Source organism: Primulina tabacum, chromosome 4, assembly GCF_025594145.1.
Source record: "Primulina tabacum isolate GXHZ01 chromosome 4, ASM2559414v2, whole genome shotgun sequence".
Classification (NCBI taxonomy): Eukaryota; Viridiplantae; Streptophyta; class Magnoliopsida; order Lamiales; family Gesneriaceae; genus Primulina; species Primulina tabacum.
This window is the reverse complement of record NC_134553.1, coordinates 8102725-8122389: the sequence shown is the minus strand read 5'-3', so window position 1 is coordinate 8122389 and position 19665 is coordinate 8102725. Positions and strand designations below refer to the sequence as shown.

Here is a 19665-nt window from a genome sequence, read left to right as displayed (position 1 = left end):
AATGTGACCCCTTTGTAGAGAAGCGTGCCTTTGTAGAGAAGCGTGTGAGTTACACGCACATAGTCCTTACTAAATATTCGTGGTCTCTTACATTTCTTCCTATAAATACGAGGCTTACTCATTTCATTTGAAATTTATTATTTTCATTTTGAGAGATGCCATAACTCGTCTCTTTACTTATTCACGGTTCTCACTTAAAAGTTGGAAGGACTATGCCAAAACACCTTCACGGGCCCTTCTAACAATCTTTGTGTAGTTTAAGGTTCCCTTTCGACTCAAAGCTTTGGGCTCGAGTTGGATTCGAATCTCGGATAAAAACTCTCCAATTATGGAAAGTATGAGTGACGTTTAAATAAAGTAAACCAACTTTCTTAATAACCTTCAATTTTTTTATATTTAATTTAAAATATTTATTAAAATAAAAGTTTTATTTTAAAAAAAAAATTCCCCGAAAAATAGTTTAATTTGAAAACAAATCAATATAAATCGATTTATTTGATTTCAAATTTTAAATTAAATCATTCTACCGATAATTTTGTTTCAACCGAAATTTGATTCAATCTTATTGGTCATAATAATATTATTATGACAGTTTGACCCTACGTGTTATAAGCATTTATTGTTACTACTAATTTTGGAACATAAAAGAAGACACGTGACATCTTGTACGATTTTAATTATGACATCAGTACGAGTGATTTATAGAAGTTAAAATTTTGAAACGTTGGTTTTCACCTATAAACAGTCCATCTCAGGATTCAGCAAACTCTCTCGACACATCTACGATCTATCATCTTCTATTGACTCAAAACTTTGTTGAATATATCTTGAAGCGCACACACTTAAAGTTTTATCAGAATTTTTTTCAGAGATCACATTATTCTTATTCATACTCACATTATCCTCGTATTCATTTTATCATTTGAGTGAGTTATTGTAACTGACAGAAAGAGTCAATATATTCAGAAATGTGTATAATGTTTTAAAGAAGTTGATATTACAAGTTTCAATTGGCATTGTTGAAATCATTCTGAAATGAGTGTTAACAGAAATTGTATATATCAAAGTTTTAACTTAAGAAAATAGAATAAAGGAAGACACAAAAGAATATTAACATTTAAACTTCTAGAAACAACTCTTACACATTTTATTCTCTACTTCACTGATTTTCATTTGTTCATAAAGTATCAATGGACTCATTCCGCATTGATTATATGAGTTGTTTTTTGAACTTTGAAGGACAAAGAAAAAACTTATGTTTCTAACATCAGTTGAGGTCATCAACACAATTTTTTGTAAAAAAAATTATAAGATATTTATTCATTTTCTCTAAATGTCTCCACTGATCCTAAGTTGACAATTAAAAAAAATTATAAGATATTTATTCATTTTCTCCAAATATCTCCACTGATCCTAAGTTGACAATTCGACTTAAGTGATTTACATATCTATTATGTGTCAGTTTCAAGTTGAATATACTAAAAAGTATTCGTTTAACTTGATAGGCTTAGGAGTAGTCATTCACTCATTCTATCTGTTGACCGGAAGAGCAAACTAAACTTATTTGTTATGTTGTTACTTGGTTTATATAATATTTGAGTTTTACAATATGATTATGAGTATATCTTTTGTGAGATGGTATCGCGAATCTTTATCCGTGAGACGAGTCAACCCTACCGATATTCACAATAAAAAAAATATTCTTAGCATAAAAAGTAATATTTTTTCATAGACGACTCAAATAAGAGATCCGTCTCACAAAATACAACCCGTGAGAGCGTCTCACATAAGTTTTTGCCTATGATTATTATGAACTATAATCTATAATTTATATGCATTATTTTATTTAATCATACAGTTATTATGATGTGATTGGCTCTTATAATTTAAGTCTACAAATTTCCATTATTTCTGAAATTTAGTATATTGTTATGTATTGTTTAAAACATAATCCGATATGCTATTTAACACACCATGAAATTTCTACTCATCGGTTTAATAATTTGATCAGATCATTCTCTCTAACAAAGAGCCCGTGGAAGCCATAAGGAACCCGGCCCGGTAGCCTCACGGCCGCAACGATGTCAAGTTCCGGTGACTTTGCATCCATGACTAAAAACCTTGATTCCCCGTTATTCTCGTTGTGTAGATAAGTCACCAAGTATCCATCATCTTCGTCGGCATTCGGATTATCAGGCTCCCGAGCCACAAAGAAGGGTTCTCCACCGAAGCAACCTGGTCCGAACAACCGACTTGCCACCGTACAGTCACGGCGGTCACCGTCGGACGCTGAAACATCAAGTTTCACAACCCCGGATATTTTAGGCATTGGATCCCCTATTGCCCCATACACATACCTACAAAATTTATTTTCATTTTGAGTCAAATTTATTCAACCTAATTATATCACCCTGATTTCTAAGTACAATAATCAAGCTTTGACACTAATTTATCACAAAATTCTTTATCTGATAAAAAGATTGTATCTTTATCGTTGCTACAATTCAGTAAATATTTTTGTATAAAAATGCTTTGATTTTATGGATTTTTTTTATTAATTTTGGTTTTGGTCCACTAAATTTTCAAAGTTTGTTTTTGATACACTAACTTTTAGTTCCGACTATTTTGGTCCAATTACTAATGTGTCATTTAAAAATGATGATGTGACACTAAAAAATATTGATGAGACACCGATAAATATTGCCGTTACATTGAAAAATACTAACGTGAGATCATAAATTGTTAATCTGTCGTCAGATATTAGAGTAAAATAACCAAAAGTAAAATTTAATGTAAGAAACCAAATTTTTAAAATTAAATGGACTGAAACACAAAGTATAGACAAGTTATTGAAAAAAAAATATTTTTTTCTAATATTTAGTCTTATTTTTAAATTTTTTTTTTTTGAAAAAGTAAATAAGAATGAAAGGTGTGAAGTTTTTTTTATCATATGTCATGTTAAGCTATTTTTCCAGAAACCTCTTCTACAATATCGCAAGTGCGGTAGAGTTTAACAACCAAGTTCGGATGTATTTTTGTGGTTCCTCTATGTCTAGAACACTAGAATATCGAACAATACCGACTTATTAAGAAAATAAAAATTTGTGTGAGACGATCTCACGAATCGTATTTTGTGAGACATAACTTTTATTTGGGTTATCCATGAAAAAGTATTACATTTTATTATTAGAGTATTACTTTTATTATGAATATCGATAGGATTGACCATCTCACATATAAAAATTCGTGAGACCGTCTTACAAAAAACCTACCCAAATTTCGGATATAATATTCTATGTTTAAGTTTTAACCGTCAGCTAAATGTTCAAACAAAAATATTGCATTTTCTTATAAAAACAGATATAATTAGTAAAATCTAAATAATCTTAAATTCAAGGTTAAAGCATACGTACTTGTTCTTCTTGCCCACAAAAGCAGGATTAATCACACAGAAATCCAGATTCCTCGTAGCCACAGGGAATCTCGACACGAACCCCGTCGTGAGGTCAATTCTCACCATCTCGACCGACGCGTGTATCAGATCCATCCTTTCTAATGTATGCTCCACCGACAAAATATTCGGCGCCAGCAGTACGATCGTGTTCCCCTCAACTTCATCCCATGCGTTAATGGCATGAATCGTGTTAAACCCTGGGACCTCAAACCACTGCATCTGCGATTCATCGGTGGCGTATCTGGGGATAATGCCAAGTCGCGGAACTTTTCCTGGATTTGCACCTACGGGAGAACCGCCGGATATCATCTCAATTGGGTTCATCCCGATTTGTATTTCGTTGAATATAGCATATTTTTTTGTGATGGCGAAGTCGTGGAGGAGAGATGGGCTGGTCATGGAGAAAATGGGAACGTCGGGTTGTTTTTCTCCACTGCAGTTGATTCTGAAGAAGCTTAGAAATGGAGGCACGGGGCCGTACCGGAAAGCGAAGGTTTCGCCTGTTTGGGGGTCGATTTTGGGGTGGGCTGTCATGCTCATGAAGAGCTTACGGTCAAAATCATGGCGGCCGAGCGTGTGAATTTCTCCACCGGAGTCTATTTTCACTGAGTAGGGGAGATCGGACTCACCTAAGGCGTAGAGATTTCCACTAATTAAAGCCAAGCTTGTGTTTGCTAAGCCGGTGCCTTCGGTGGGGTTGAACTGACCCGCGAGTATACGGGCAACGGCGAGCGCGCCACGCGCCGCTGAGGCGGAAAGGCCATTGAAGCCGGAGAAGACGTTAGGGATGACGGAGAATCCCTTCTCGCGTTCTACTTTGTATTTGTACGTCTTGACGTAACGGCTGCATAGTGTTGCTTTGCCTCCGGAGATTCTGATAGAGTGGAGCATCCCATCACCGTCGAAGAGGTGGTAGGGTCCGCGAGGGAGGAACTGAGGATTTGGGCCGTTGCGGATATACGCACCGTCGAGAGACAGTGGGAGAGAGCCTTCTACAACTTCGCATGGTGTCGGAGGAAGCTCGTGCACCGGAGCAAAGTTGTCGGACAGTACGAATTTTGGATCGACGGCGGAGCGGAGAGGAGGGTCGATGAAGGTGTTGATGAAATTGTCTGCTGCATTGAAGATAGTGGCCGGGAGTGATGGCGGATCTGCTGGTCTTTTTGGAGACGGCGGCGGGGGGGCGGTGTAGGTGGTGGATAATTGTGGGGTTGGTTTCTTGAGTAGCTGAGACTGTGGCCTTTCGGTGGCGGTCTGCGGCTTTTCTTCAATCCTGACGTATGAAATGCGAGGATAATTGTGTGTCGTACCGATGGAGATGGATGTTTTGGGCTTTGTAGATAATTTAGGGTGGAAAGTTGGAGAACTTAGAAAATCCATAGTGTTCTATGGATCCACTGAGAAACGAAGATGAAATAACTTATATATTAATTCCCAGATATTTTTTGTATTAACCAACATTTATATTCATATTATACAAACTTATCAGATATCTTTTTACAATTTAATCTTATGAGGGGTTTTCAACTCAACTCCCTTGTAAAAAAATATTATTTATTGTTACAGATATAGACGTGATTATCTCATTTCACGGATATAAATATGTGAAATCATCTAACAAAATATACATATTTGAAAAGATATAACTCTTGGGTTTTTGTAAAATACGTAGGGATGACAATTTCCCTCACCGATTTGGGGTCTTGCGGGAAAAACCTGAAATGGAGACAGACTCCGATTTTTTTGAATTTGGGATGAATATGAAATTATTATCATCATCATCGAATCTATCTGAAAAATAATATAATAATAAAATAATATTATTATTAATAATAATAAAAATAATAATAATAATAATAACAATAGATAATGATAAGTTTTGGTTCGGAAATTCAATCGTAACCTATTAATATTTTTGAAAGGCATAAAAGGATTTGATTTCTGTGATTTTGAGTCCAGTGATAAAAATAAAGATGGCAAACCCACCCGCCTCCACAACCACTACTCATCCCCAAAAATGTGAAAAATCAGTTCAGTTACTTTATAAAAAGCTTTAACAAAAATACTCATTTTGAATTGACCTGATAAAGGGCTGTTTTGCATGGAAATATTTTTACTATTATTAGATAATTATAATTACATAAATCCATCCAATATCGTTATCCCTTATTCTTTCTATCTACAAACATAATAATTTATAAAATGAAAAATCTGTGCCTGCTCTCGTTCTATGTCCACTCCTTTATTTCGTTAAAATAAAAATTAATAATTATAAAAAATATCCCCACAGAAGTCATTTTCAATATATTCTCATCCAGTCGAAAAGATTTATTTATATATATATTTATATTTTGTATCTTGGCTCCATTCCCTCTAGCAATAAGATCATATATGAGAAGTTTCCATACTAATATATTGATGGCAAAAATATAAAAGTAGGTCTCTTGTAACACGATTTCACGAATTTTTATCTGTGAGACAGGTCAATCATACCAATATTCACAATAAAAAAAAATATTCTTAGACTAAAAAGTAATATTTTTTCATGGATGACCCAAATAAGACATTCATCTCACAAAAAACGAATCGTGAGACCATATCAGACAAATTTTTACAAAAATATAAATATAAAGTTGAAAGCAACAATCATAACAAATTTTTTTTATCGCCAGGTAGAGTTAGATTTAGTTATCTTATTTTAAATAAAGCTTGTATTATTTATATTCTTATTAATAATAATAGTTACATTCTAATTTCACAAGCTTTCTTACCAGTAAATCACTCTAAAATAATTTTCATTCGTGATCAAAAATCTTGTAGGCCCATGATTTAAAATGGAAATCTCCCACTTGATTTGAAAGTTTCGTGGCCTAACTTTTGCTAATTTAAACCTTCCCAAATTCACAAGTGATATTATTATCATTATTTTTCTAAATATAATCATTGGTCCAAATTGAACCGACTCAAAACATTCATTATATTTCATCCTTTCAAAGTCCAACTGAAAAAGAAAACCACAAGGGACCACTTTGCAATTATATGTATGCCCGTGACTTATCCAACTCAATTAAATAGCAAAAACTTGTGTGAGACGGTTTCATGAAAAAAATATTACTTTTTATGCTAATAGTATTACTTTTTATTGTGAATATCATTAGGGTTAACTCATCTCACAGATAAAGATTCGTGAGACCATTCAACAAGAGACCTACTCCAATTAAATTCGGTGAGTGAGCTACACACTTTATGTGGTTAAATTCTCTTAAATGTCAACTTTTCCCAAACAAACAATAGTACTCTACACTTATTAGTGGCCAAAGGGCATAGGAAAATTCGAAAAATAAATAAATTTGATCATATATAATCAGTACGCAACACCTTTGATTACATGGAAATTTTATAGCAATTTCAATACTTTTCACTTGCAAATTGTTGTAGTTTCCCCCAAGTGGGTCCGTGATGTGATACAGATTTATTCAGGGTAATTACTCTCTCCCAAGATTTTTCAGGCTCCAAAAATCAATGGTTAATTTTCTTGAGATTTGACACTTGCTGTCCATCGAGCGCATTCACTTTGTAAATTTTCAACACTTATTGCTCTTTTAGAGTAATGGCATTCACCACCATTTGCTACATTTGTTTATACAAAAAGGGGAAAAACGTTGAGCTCATCTTTTAGCGGGTAGAGATGCAGGTTCGCTGCCAATACGAATCCGGTTGGTCAATGGCCTAGCAATGAGACCATCGACAATCCAACCGGCGACCTCACTGTCATTCTTGACATGGTTGAATTCATTTTGTACATATTCCAATGATATTTGAAGCCGTCCCCCAAGCCTGCAGTCGTGAATCGTTGTGTTCGGTTTGATTCCAGCGTTTCGCTCCAGCCAATACAGATAGCTGACCTGAAACATTGATCTTAGCATGTCTTGTGCGGATGAGCTTTCTTTGAGAACCACCTGTTTAAGTTCAGAAAACAAATATCTTAGGCGCTGCTATTTCAGTAATGTTGTACTTCACCTTTGTTAAAATTTAAAACTACTATCGAGTCATTTCTTTGTCAACTCAAACTTCTGAAAGAAATGGTTTCTAAAATGACATCAAGGTAGTCAATAGTCGAAATACCCTGGACTGCAATTCCAATTATATTTAACTGAATTGGTCTAGCCTCTCTGTTGCCCCCATATCCAACCATCATCAACGGATGCACCTTGAATATTAATTCAGGACAAATATTTCCCAGCTTGCGGCTTACATGCAATATGGCATGTTGATGTATAAAACTAATTGAGCCACTTTTTAGCGATCTTTCTAACAATGTGACAGTTGCATTAATCAGAGATGAACATGTGAATTTAACAAAGATTAAACAAAACTCGTTAAGAAAAAGATAAATAGCGTTGAGAACAGGGAGGCTTACACGGTATCTTCCTTCGAGTTCTGTCAGAATATAACCCTCATCCTTGTACAAATTGATTAGGGCGATAGCATCTTCTTTACTTTTTACGACATCAGAGAGTTTGGAACCAAGCTGCAATCTCCGATCAATATGGAAAGCAGCATCGTTTGCATCTGTAGACAATACTTCATCTTGCTCCTGGATAAGACAGGACATAACAAATTGATCGTCAGAGCGCATGCCAAAATCTTGCCAAGCAACCATTTTTAAGTGTTCACATTTAGGAAACCTGCCAATTCGACAAACTACAGATATTATACAGCTGTAGTAGAGAATCTATACAAATTTTCATAAAACTTATTTACATACCCGAATTTTTCCGCATCTGAAAATTCAATGGTTTTAACTTTTAACTACACATCAAACACTCCTAAACACTTTAGGATAATAGTGGTACATGGTCAGTCTTTTTCTATCACCTTTGAATAAAAAGATGAGATGGATTATAAGATAACTAAACCATGGAGCTTTACGTTTATAAAGAAACATTACTTCTGCAGATCTATTCACATTTTATGCAAAAAACAGGAGCATTAATTTGAGAAAGAACTTACTTCAGATGCAGGCTTCATGTTCAAGAGCGGAAAAGCCGGAAAGAGTGGCTCCTCATCATTGACCTCTTTAACAGAAGGGACGAGACCACTTAGCAGATACTGGCTGAAGACTAAGCCTATTGAAATCATGGGGACATGTCAAATTTTACTTTTCAAAAGGATAGTAAAGCATGTCATGAGAAGGTAAAAAATATTAATGCAATTTATCATGATGTCGCACAGGGAAAAAGGGAGGAAATGTAAAAGGACAAGGTAATACTTGCACGGTATGGATTTAAAGTCCTGAGCTGTATGGATTGATATGATTTCAGATTGCAGAACATGTGGATCCAAGTTATGACACCGAAGGAAGCAAGGGAGAGAGAAGTCGAAGATTGAACACAGTTAGCTAATGCTATGCCAAGCAGAATTCCTATAGATTTGCTCACCATTCCTTGAGCTTCACCTTTAGCAATCACCTGTCAAAAAAGAATCCTTCGAGATGTAAATTTCAAAGAGAAATTTCTGCCAGAAACAGGGTAAATGCAGCAATCATATATTTGAATTTAATTACCGTATATATGAGAATTGTTTTATCATGAAAACAAGTAAAAAATTCAGATGAACAAAAAGATTGACATTTTGACAGGATAACGAAAGATGTTACCTCTGCAAAGTTCCTCTGAGCAGCAAATCCAGCATAGAAACAACTCCTCGTGGATGCCTGTGATATGTAAAAGTTGTCTGATAAGAAAACTATTGCAAAAGAGATCTAAAATTATCCATGAAAGACACCGTACGCACATATAGTCCAACAAGAAAAACAATTCCAAATTAATTTACATTAGAAGAAATAAAATGATCTGTTTGCCTGCAATTCTAAGATAATAACATAACACATAATAATATAACATGAGATTCAAGAAAACTTTTCCCCACTCATTAACTAAGATGGTTCCAATGCTACTATATTTTCTCTCAGTTGTGTTCATCAAATATAGAAACTTATGATAATGGAAAATGTCAGTTCTTGTTTTGATAAGTTTATACTTCCCTCGTATAATAAGGGATTTAGCCATTTAGCTTCTCAATCATTTTATTGATGTAACGGAAACGTAAAATAGATTTACACAACCCACATTAATACGAGCATTCGCGGAAAAATGGCTTAAGTGAATTGAATATGGTATTGTTTCAAAAATAATGATTTCACACCATGACAAGGTTTCAGAGAACATTGTTTTACAAAGGTAAGACCTTGAATCATTAGGATAGAGTCTTGGCTGATTATAATGTACTTGATACCTCACTGACTATGGATGTGATCATTGTGCACTCTCAAAATTTGAAACTCACTTGGATTAATGCAGCGGCGGACCTACCAGCTCCCGCAGCCGCACCAATTGGAACAAAAAGATGAGGAAATGCGGGGGTCAAGATTTCCAATCCAAAGGCAGCATTTTCTAAAAGATCGGCAAATAACCTCCAACCCTTCGGATTGACATCAAAATGCCTCCCGTATTTTGACAAGAAAATTTTACTAACATACCCAATTCCATCCTTCAGGACCCAATTCACAGCTGCCGCAGTTGGAATCGCCCCTTTACCTAATCCAACTGCAAAAAGCAAGGCCTAAACATAACAGTGACCAATCAGAAAATTCTAAAGGACACTCGACATACTTCAGCAAATTACACCAAAGGCGGAAAAATCTACTACCTGAGTAGCAAGCACACCGCTAACTTGAGCTGCAATACCCTGAACTCCTCTCCAGAGAGAATATTCAAGATAGTCACTTGTAACACTCTCCGGAAACCCCTCTGGAAGCATCAAAGTCGCAACCAGGTCCCTACATTTCATCCAAATATCCGCGGGTGTCATCGATGATTTCGATTTTTCGCCACACCAATGCCACCATTTTCTAGGTACAATGAACTCGTCCTTGGCATAATCAGGTACCAGCTCAACTCTCCTTCCACCCCTAATTTCACAAACAATATCATCACCATTTCCCGAAAGATCATCTGTCTTTGCACGTGCTGCAGAGGATGAAAGGATGAAGTAGCTTGCTGAAGCGGACAATGAAATTAGGACAAAAGAAATCATTTTGGGTAAAATTAAGCACATTGGGTCGTCTTCTTTTGTGAATTTGAACTGAGAAGACAAGAGAAATAACGACTTCTGGTTGAAGTGAAAGAAATTGTCACTCCAATCATCCCCTCGACCTCCACCTCCACCTCCGGCACCGCCGCCACCAACGCCAGCACCGCCGCCACCAACGCCAGCACCACCTCCATGATCTCTGATATTGGCATGATGGTGAAGATGTGGGATGGAGTGCCGCCCATTCACCAACGGAGTAAAGTTATTGTGCTTAAGGGTTTCGACATGGAGAAGAAAATGTTTCGCCAAGCCGTGATGACCAAGAAGGGAATCATATAGAGCGATGGTTGCGGCGGCGGTGGCGGGGTAGGGCGACGGAAGAGGTTGAGGACGAAAGAACAAATGGTGGTTACCGGCGGGGGAGCAATTCATAACTACAGTGTGTGTGCAGAAGAGGCACAACGCACTGCAGTGGCGGGCGCCTTATGAAAGCCGTCTCGTTAATTTCTCCGATACAGCTATCAATGGGCTTTAGATTTGTCATTAGGCCCAAAGGCCAAGCCCGCCGACGACACAACCTACTGGGCTTTTACTTTAAAAAAATAGTTTTGGGTGTTGCTTAACTTCAATTGTGTTCGGCTTATGTCCAATTTAATTATAATCTAAAAATTAATCTCATGTCGATTCTGATTCTTCAATAATAATTAAAATATTTTGATAAGAAAATTAAATTTTTTTGGACACTCTTATGCTCAATATTTTTTTCCTAATTCACAATTACTATTTACATTCAGACAAAAACTTGTGTGATACGGTCTCACGGGTCGTATTTTGTGAGACATATATCTTATTTGGATCATCCATGAAAAAATATTATTTTTTATGCTAAGAGTATTATTTTTATTGTGAATATCGGTAGGGTTGACCCGTCTCATAGATAAAGATTCGTGAGACCGTCTGACAAGAGAGTTACTCTTACATTAGATGTAAATAAACTTTTTAAAATTTTATTTAAAAATTAATTTGAAAATCACTTATTTATCAAACACTGTGTCTAAGAAAACTATTTTTTTTTCATTTTTATTTTCAAAAACTACTTTTTTTTTCTATTTTTTCCCACTTTTAAACGATCTATAAATTTAATCATTTCTACACAAACGTAATCTTTTGCAAAAACTCTTTTGATATGTTTAGTCACTCTCTCGTTTTTCAAAGTAGTAAATGGTATTGAATCCATGCCACAACTTTTTCTTGGAGATGGTGGTATAGTACAAATGTTGCAATAGCCCGATTTAATTATTTAATTTAATAAATGAGGATTGGTTGAGTTTGGTATTAATAATAGCAAAAACCTGTGTGAGACGGTCTCACAAATCATATTTTGTGAGACAGATCTCTCATTTGGGTCATTAATAAAAAATTATTACTTTTTATGCTAAAATTATTACTTTTTATTGTGAATATTGGTAGGATTCACCGTATCACAGATAAAGATTCGTGAGCACATCTCACAAGAGACCAACTCATTAATAATTGAGCTAAATGACAGCTACTTTCTTTCAATTTGATCAGCCAGACGAAGATTGATTTCACGTGCTAAAAACTAAAAAACGCTAGATAAATGTCTGTTTTTTGGGGTTGGAGGATATGTTGAAAATTATAAGGATGAGCCAAATTTATTTTAAAAAAATTACCCAAAATGTAATACTCTATTTTCAGTACTGTCCGATGATGATCATCTGAATATCTTTTAGATTTACATTTTATTGTTAAAAATAATAATATGAAAATGATATGCTTTCTCGTGAGAGTTGAAACACATTCGTAATTACACACTGTGGAGTATCGTTTTCTCGCACCAAAGGTACATCAGAAGTTTAAATTTTGCACGAATGGTCACACATCTATATGAATGGACATTTCCATATTCTTATTTATGAAACATGATGTTAACATAATCGATGCTAGTCTAAAACTCAAGCGACTTTTATCTTAATTTTAGGTGACTGATTCGATTAAGAATTTGTTTAAAATATATGATACACTTCCTAATTAATTTCATGATCTTACGTTCAAGACATATCTCATGGTACCTATTATTCTTTTTTTGGAGGACACCAAACTATTCATTAGATAAGTCGGAAATAGCAACGTCTATCAACAGAGATGAATAAGAACCAACACTATGGTGAAGTTTTGGTTACATATACTTGATGCTATACCAGAAAGTTTTGGTTACATCAAATGGAACTAGCACATCGATCAATATGTTTGCTCCTACTCTTAGCAACAGCGTTAAGTCCCTAGGTTTCTGGCACATCGCGGAGCGAGATTTCGTTTAGAGATGATATTCTAAGTTCGTGATAACGGATAAGGAGGCATTTCTACTTTGTTTGCATATGATCTTGGTGTTTTATTCAGAAGAAACAAAGGTTACAGCAGAAGTTTAATCCAAGGCAACACCGTACAGGGCGAGCTACTACTGGACGTACTTAAGACAACAGCATATTACAGATCAAGTCAAGGAACCGTAAGCCAACCTCCTTTTTGTTCCCACGACTTCCAAGACGTTTCAAGCTGCATCAGATTTAGTTTCTCTACAAAACGTTCTAAAATTTCAGCCTCTTCCTCCGGTGCAAATGCCATGCAGATACTAAGCTCTTGGACTGCCTCCTCGTATTCTCTGTAAGGGGTAAAAGATGTTTCGTAGAAACGGGGGGAAATACTCGCAACCACAGGGGAGATGGCCCAAAAATAACAGGCTCCGCATTCATACCTGTTATAGTACAGCATCATGCCAAAGTCACGTCTCAGAGCCCAATTATGCGGCTGAAGTATAAGCAATCTCTCGGAAGCCATGATTGCAAGCCTAGAAAGTGAAGAACATATAAATGCAGGGTGATGGACAAATTACAGGACATATTTTCTTGACTCAAGGAAAGGTACAACACTAAGAAACATGGAAAAGAGAACAAAAATTTCATCGCCTCCACCAGCCACGAGCAAATGTCAAGTGAAACAATTCTGAAACGACAAATCATTTTGAAAATCTTAATTCAAAGAAAAGGGTTATAGAATTACAATATAATATGTTAAAATAAATCCTAAATGTTAGATTTTAATATTTTGAGAGAATTTATGAGTCCGAATTCACAATTTCGTCATTCTCAGGCCAATCTTGCCATATATGCATCTCAACCTGTAGGATAAGACAAATAGGCACCTGTAATATCAGAACAAATAGAGGACAATAATAATCAAGATACGAAGATAGTACAATGATGCGCTACCTCAACTCCTGAGGCCGCAACAAAGGCACATTCGAACCCCTGTCATTGTTGAACTTGCCTTCAGATTTATGAAACGGTCTTAGTGGAGAAGTCAACATCAACCCATAATTCATTTTTGAAGCACGCTTCCAGTAGAGCCTCTGCAATACATATTTACTTCTTTATTCTGGTGGACAGAAGCATACTACATTTGGGAGAGTCATTTCTTGAGTGTAATGCAAGAAATACAAGCATAAAACAAAACAAACTAAAAGTAAAGACTCACGATCAAATTGGCCAAAGAAATCCCAACGATGTCTCGATTTGTTGCGATATCCAGCCCCAAAAGCGAGTTGCTGTTAATGTCTGAGGCCTTAGATCGAGGGTCGTCAACACACTTTCCATTAACAATCCCGAACAAGCTATGTCCAGAGGTTGTCCTGAATAATTCCTACATATAAAAGATTTAGTTATCAGATCCTGTAAACAAAAAAAACTGTTACATAGCAATAATTTCCCCAAATTATAGAGTAGCATACATGGCAAATCGTCAAAACTTGGCATTTTGGGTTGATGTATGGTTAACATATTTAATTATTGTTACAATTAACTATAACTTTTGGCAAAAAACAAATGCTCCGTCACACAATTATCGCAACTAATCACAAGCTATTATATGGGATAACCACTGCATGCCAACCGAAATAAGTGAAAAACTAATGTACCTCAGGGTTCCTGGTTGGGGGCCATATCAAAAAATCTTCCCCAACACGAGATCCCACAATGGTCAGATTAAGTCGTCGGCAAACTTCGATATAAATCACACTTAGCAAAATTGCTGTCAAAATTACACCGACAATTTCAGGGGAAATCTTGCCTTCTAACCATGAACATATCAGAAGTAACACAGTTCACATAAACTAGGAAATCTAATGATTCTCAAACATATACTGATGGAACCTTACCACTGGCGCATCCAGAGCTTAATACAGTGTGCAAGTACAAACACTTTGAATCTACTAGTACAGGCGACCTTTTGAAACGTCTCAATTCGAAAAGAACTTTGTTCACAGCATCCAAAACTTCTACTAAATCGCATCCTATATCTCTCGACACAAGCTCGGCTTCGACTTCCCTTGATATCGTGTCTAGCTCAATCAACCACTCATTCATATTCTTTCCGGCTATTGGCATAGCTTCCACACAGTTCCATGATTGCATGTTAGACGGTGATGGCATCTCTCTTCGTTCATTACGGACTGAATGGGCGTCGATTTCACGGTTAAAAGCCAACAATGCCTCATCTTCAACAGCCACATAAAGCAAAGCCTAAAGAACCAATTCCAAGTGAAGGAACACAATTAAAAACAGCAAACCCAGCCTTTAAATACAAAACGCCAAACAAAAAATTTCTTATACAAATCCATCAAATTTTAGGTAATAGTATATTATTTTTGCATTTATAATACCATAAGCCCAAGAGGAAAAACAAAATCTAAAATATTTGTCTATTAGATGCATGAAATTCTCAAACTTGTAAATCATTCCACAATTGCTCGTAGAAGCAATTACTCCAATCATTGAGCATGAATACTCTTGAGCAAAAGAATATTGCAAGAATCACCTTTGCAAGTGAGATATCTTTGTCCTTGGACTGAAAACATATCTCCCGAGTAAATTTCACTCTCGCAGCCTCAAGAAGCTGACATATCATAAACATATGAATCAAGGTTTCACATAATTCCACAACCGACAGACTTATAAGATATAAAAAATTTAAGTTTCACTCTGGTTTCAACAAAAGAAGATATCACAATAAACTAATTCAACCTCCTTGTACAAATTGGCCCTCGACGAATTACACGATACGGCTGCTACGGCCACAGTACAAGAAGCCAGAGGTGAAAGGCTCCGATTCATCTTTTTAACTGCAGCATTTCTAGCTGTTTTAGCAGTCATATAGTTCAATTTCCCTTTGCCACAGGCACTCCAACATCCATGAATACAATCAAAATCATACCTGATGATGCTAAGTTAAACTCACATTCAATAAATCTATAAATAATACGCCATAGCTATCAGTTGCATGTGATTTGACAAGAAATCCATCAAAACCCATTAAATCTTGAACTCAAAATCGTCATTTTACCTGCCAAAAGTTCCCAAAGGCGGCATAGCGACAGAAGATAAGTCGATCCCTCCAGTAATCATCATGTGCTGGTTACCAAACCCAGGTAAAGAAACACACATCATTCTTCAATTTCCCATTAAATAATTAGGACAAGACCGGATTTTCTTGAAATTTCTCTTCAAAAGCCCCAGCTTCTCAAGAAAAGAAAAAACAAAACAAAACGGTTGCTGAGATTAAGCTCAAAAGGCGACACTGTTGTTATAAAACGCCAAAAAGCAGCAAAAATCCCGCAAGAACCAAAAAAGAAGTAAAGAGGGGCAAGCAATCAAGAAAACTCAAAAAATAAAGCTTTCTCCTCGTCGAAAACCAGTGAAGATAAAAGCTTTGGAAATCTTAGGAGATGAGGGTTTAAAGGAGGGGTTAACAGAGAACATTCCGGGTGCCGAGTGGTAACTTCCAAAACACGAGGAAGACACAGACAAAGATGATGATGATGACGACGAAGCAAAGTAACTGCAAGCAATACAATGTATACAGTGGAAGCTGGCAGTGATAATAACGCTGAAACTCCCCAGATCCATAGAATTGTAACTAATAAATTATAGCATCAGCCAAAATAATCCACAAAAAGTAAAACCCAATTCTGTTTTTTAATTTTTTTCCCTCTAATTCTTCAACTCCTCTCTATCTCCCTCATCCGATACACAGGCCCTCCATCTGTTGTGTGCTTATATATAATCTTGTCTGACAGTGGGGGGAGGAAATTCACAATTGTGTGCACTTTTTGGAAGGAGGGTCCCTGTTTTTGCTATCGTCTAGCTTATATGATGGAGCCAAAAGAAATGGATAGGGAAGGGGTAACCTCGCCATCCTACAGTTTATCAGGACTATAATCTCTCATTACCTCGCTAATCACCATTTACGTGTGCCTGTGTTTGATTATTTTATTATGAACTGAAAAAACAAATTTGCAATAAACGAAGGTTCCTACTTCCTATGGTATCCAATCCACCTCGATGAAACGTGTTCTTCTCTGAACTCAAGAAAATTTTTCTTACTTAAAAATCCTATAAAGTTCAACCTCAAGTTACGAGTATAATCCTGAGAATCTTTTGGACAAGGATGAATTTATGTTTTTTTTTTTTTTACTTATTTAAAGAAATACGTATATTTTTACGTATCCCGGGATAGGAGATGGGAAATAATAATTTATAAATATTATTGTGATTTTCGCAATATTTGGTTTTGTAATAAATAATTTTCGTTGTGTCGGTAAACTACATGAATATTTGTTTATAAATATTATCAAATTAATTTGAATTCTATTTTTGGGTTTTGATGAATATAAGTAGTTATTTGAACTTTGAAGGCTTTAAATTATAAAGACAATATAGAAATAGTGGCTATATCGGGAAATATAAAAATAGATTTTTAATTCGTAAATATAATTATATAAAAAATCAGAAATGTAGATTTCAAAACATACCAATTTTAGTAAGGAATCAATTAATATATTTTATATTGAGCAGTTATCTTAGTTATCTTATGAGATGATCTAATGGATTTTTACCTTCCAAATGAGTCAATTCGTTTCATACGATGAAAATTAATAATTTTGACATAAAAATTATATTTTTTATGATTCAAATCAGATTGAAGATCTATCTCATAAAATTGATACGTAAAACCGAGTTTCATGAAATTTTATTGTAAAATAATATGAAATAACCTTCAATATATATGCTACCATGTAAATAGTTATGTTCATAATTAGAAATGAGAAAAAAAAATCTCAATTTTTCACTCGATGTGACAGCATGTTCTTAATATATAACCATTGTTTTGTGAGATAAATTGATGAATAATGTGTGTGTCGTTATATAATTTATATAATAAAATGAAATATGATTATAATAATTTTATAAATTTGAGTAAAATATCGAATAAAACTAATATATATAAATATTTAATTTTTATAATTATTGCCAAATGAGAGTAAATGGGAAAGATATGTAATATCGTAAAGCATAGTTTGATACACATAATAGGATAATCATATGATATATAATATAAGAATAAGTTAATGATAAATAAGATTTAAGATATTATATTTAATGTTTTGTATGATTTTAATAAGAGTGATTAAATTTATATATTATATTGTAATGACAAAATTAACTTTATCATAATAAATTTTATAATTTCAAAGTTGTTGCTTGAGTTCATATTTCTTATATGTTCATGCGCCGACAGTGCTTGCATGATTTATTTATTTTACCTAATTTTATATATTATATAATATGATATGAGAGAAGATAGTGTTTAGGATTTTTATAAATCGATGGCAATTAAGTCATTTGTTGTGTATTTTATCATTAAATTAAAATTATCGCATCTAATAGATGAGATATTTTATCCTTATATAAAGTTATTTATCAAGGGCTCATGATATTATCATGAGCTTTCTAAAAAAGTACTAAACGTGAGATAGGGAGGATTATTTATCAATTTCTTCCTTATCCCGTGTATCAAACTATACCAAATTGATTTTATAATATAAGATAGCATAATTTGGTGGATGATGGAGTGATAAACATGGCATACCCAACAATGTTTAAGGAGTATATCAATGGGCATGATATTGATTTGGACATTAAAGAAATGGTATTAGGAATACTTGGTGTGTAATAAAAATTATAAAATACTGGTGCAAGGATAAGGTCATTATTTTTATTAATATTTTAAATATAAATTATTAAACGAAAGAAGACAATATAAAAATATTTCATCAAGAAAGAGGAAATTATATGCCCACCGGGCGTGTTACATCTCCACACACCTGGTGGGAGTGATAATGGTTGATTTTCATGGGTATCACAGAGAAATGACAATTTTTTTATGGGTTTGGGGACTCGTGGAAAAAATCCGAAATAGGGAAAATGATCTCTAATTTTTTCAGAAAAAATTTCCGGAATGTACGAGGATATTATCTACATCTTCGAACCCACATAAAAAATCTTCGAACCCGCATAAAAAATAATACTAGCAATAAAAATATTAATACCATTAGTTTATTTAATATAATAATAATATTATTTTTTTAAAATATTAACAATATTAATATTAGTATTAATATTAATATTGATAATATCATATAATAATAAGTTTTGTTTCGGAAAAATTCCCTTACCCACTCCTGTCTTGCCTCGTTAATATTTTTGAAACGAGGATGGGCGTGGAGATGGAAATTTGATCTCTGAAGTTTCAGGATCGGGGAATCCCTGAACCCCTGTCTTGCCTCATTAATATTTTTGAAACAAGGATGACGGCGGGATGAGGATTTGATCTCTGCAGTTTCAGGCTCGGAAAATCCCCGAACCTGAAAAAAAGATCAAGGCGAGTATGAGAGTATAGATGGAATTCGAGGACAAGGATGAGGATGACAAACTCGTCCCCGCCTTGTCTCATTGCCATCTATGGTCTCGCATTTCATGAGTCCCACATTTAATAATGTGAGATCCATAAAAATCAACGGAAAATATTACACCAAGTGTATTTGTAGGATCGAGTGCTTGCCGCTTTACCAATAGGTATAGCTAGTAGTAGTGGTGCAACTCAAATCTTTTAAATCGCACAGCAGCTCAAGCATCATGGTTCGATCGCTCTACCAAGCAGGGACAATTATTGCACCCAACAATATTACAAACGGGTGCAAC

General features: G+C 34.8%; 3 protein-coding genes across 5 annotated transcripts; all 3 read right to left on the bottom strand.

The window, feature by feature from the left end:
* Positions 1-1891: 1891 nt before the first annotated feature.
* LOC142542962 (putative carotenoid cleavage dioxygenase 4, chloroplastic) lies at positions 1892-4866 on the bottom strand. Its single transcript, XM_075649901.1, has 2 exons — positions 3414-4866; positions 1892-2357 (listed from the first exon to the last, which is right to left on the bottom strand). The coding sequence occupies exons 1-2, from the start codon at positions 4832-4834 to the stop codon at positions 1988-1990; spliced, it is 1791 nt and encodes a 596-aa protein (XP_075506016.1). The 5' UTR covers positions 4835-4866; the 3' UTR covers positions 1892-1987.
* Positions 4867-6841: 1975 nt separating this feature from the next.
* LOC142542961 (protein root UVB sensitive 1, chloroplastic-like) lies at positions 6842-11044 on the bottom strand. Its single transcript, XM_075649900.1, has 7 exons — positions 10166-11044; positions 9803-10078; positions 9114-9170; positions 8727-8925; positions 8468-8583; positions 7875-8051; positions 6842-7413 (listed from the first exon to the last, which is right to left on the bottom strand). The coding sequence occupies exons 1-7, from the start codon at positions 10979-10981 to the stop codon at positions 7123-7125; spliced, it is 1932 nt and encodes a 643-aa protein (XP_075506015.1). The 5' UTR covers positions 10982-11044; the 3' UTR covers positions 6842-7122.
* Positions 11045-12690: 1646 nt separating this feature from the next.
* On the bottom strand, positions 12691-16797 carry LOC142542960 (uncharacterized). Of its 3 annotated transcripts, XM_075649896.1 has the most exons (9): positions 15968-16796; positions 15649-15838; positions 15443-15520; positions 14784-15147; positions 14544-14656; positions 14105-14269; positions 13840-13979; positions 13326-13418; positions 12691-13232 (listed from the first exon to the last, which is right to left on the bottom strand). In XM_075649896.1, exons 1-9 carry the CDS (start codon positions 16069-16071, stop codon positions 13070-13072), a joined length of 1410 nt encoding a protein of 469 aa, XP_075506011.1. In that variant the 5' UTR covers positions 16072-16796; the 3' UTR covers positions 12691-13069. The 3 variants fall into 3 exon arrangements, with proteins under 3 accessions (XP_075506011.1, XP_075506013.1, XP_075506012.1); XM_075649898.1 differs by lacking the exon at positions 15649-15838 and having other exon boundaries at positions 15968-16791; XM_075649897.1 differs by lacking the exon at positions 12691-13232 and having other exon boundaries at positions 13329-13748; positions 15968-16797.
* Between the last annotated feature and the right edge of the window lie 2868 nt (positions 16798-19665).

Coding starts and splice junctions, on each gene's coding strand:
- LOC142542962 (XM_075649901.1), bottom strand. CDS start 4,834: ATGGATTTTCTAAGTTCTCCAACTTTCCACCCTAAATTATCTACAAAG. Junction 2,358..3,413: donor TTTGTGGGCAAGAAGAACAA/GTACGTATGCTT, acceptor TAAATTTTGTAG/GTATGTGTATGGGGCAATAG.
- LOC142542961 (XM_075649900.1), bottom strand. CDS start 10,981: ATGAATTGCTCCCCCGCCGGTAACCACCATTTGTTCTTTCGTCCTCAA. Junction 8,584..8,726: donor TTTAAATCCATACCGTGCAA/GTATTACCTTGT, acceptor TGATTTCAATAG/GCTTAGTCTTCAGCCAGTAT. Junction 7,414..7,874: donor AACTCGAAGGAAGATACCGT/GTAAGCCTCCCT, acceptor GAACTTAAACAG/GTGGTTCTCAAAGAAAGCTC.
- LOC142542960 (XM_075649896.1), bottom strand. CDS start 16,071: ATGATGTGTGTTTCTTTACCTGGGTTTGGTAACCAGCACATGATGATT. Junction 13,980..14,104: donor TTTCTTTGGCCAATTTGATC/GTGAGTCTTTAC, acceptor TATGTATTGCAG/AGGCTCTACTGGAAGCGTGC. Junction 13,419..13,839: donor TTGCGGCCTCAGGAGTTGAG/GTAGCGCATCAT, acceptor TTCACTTTCTAG/GCTTGCAATCATGGCTTCCG.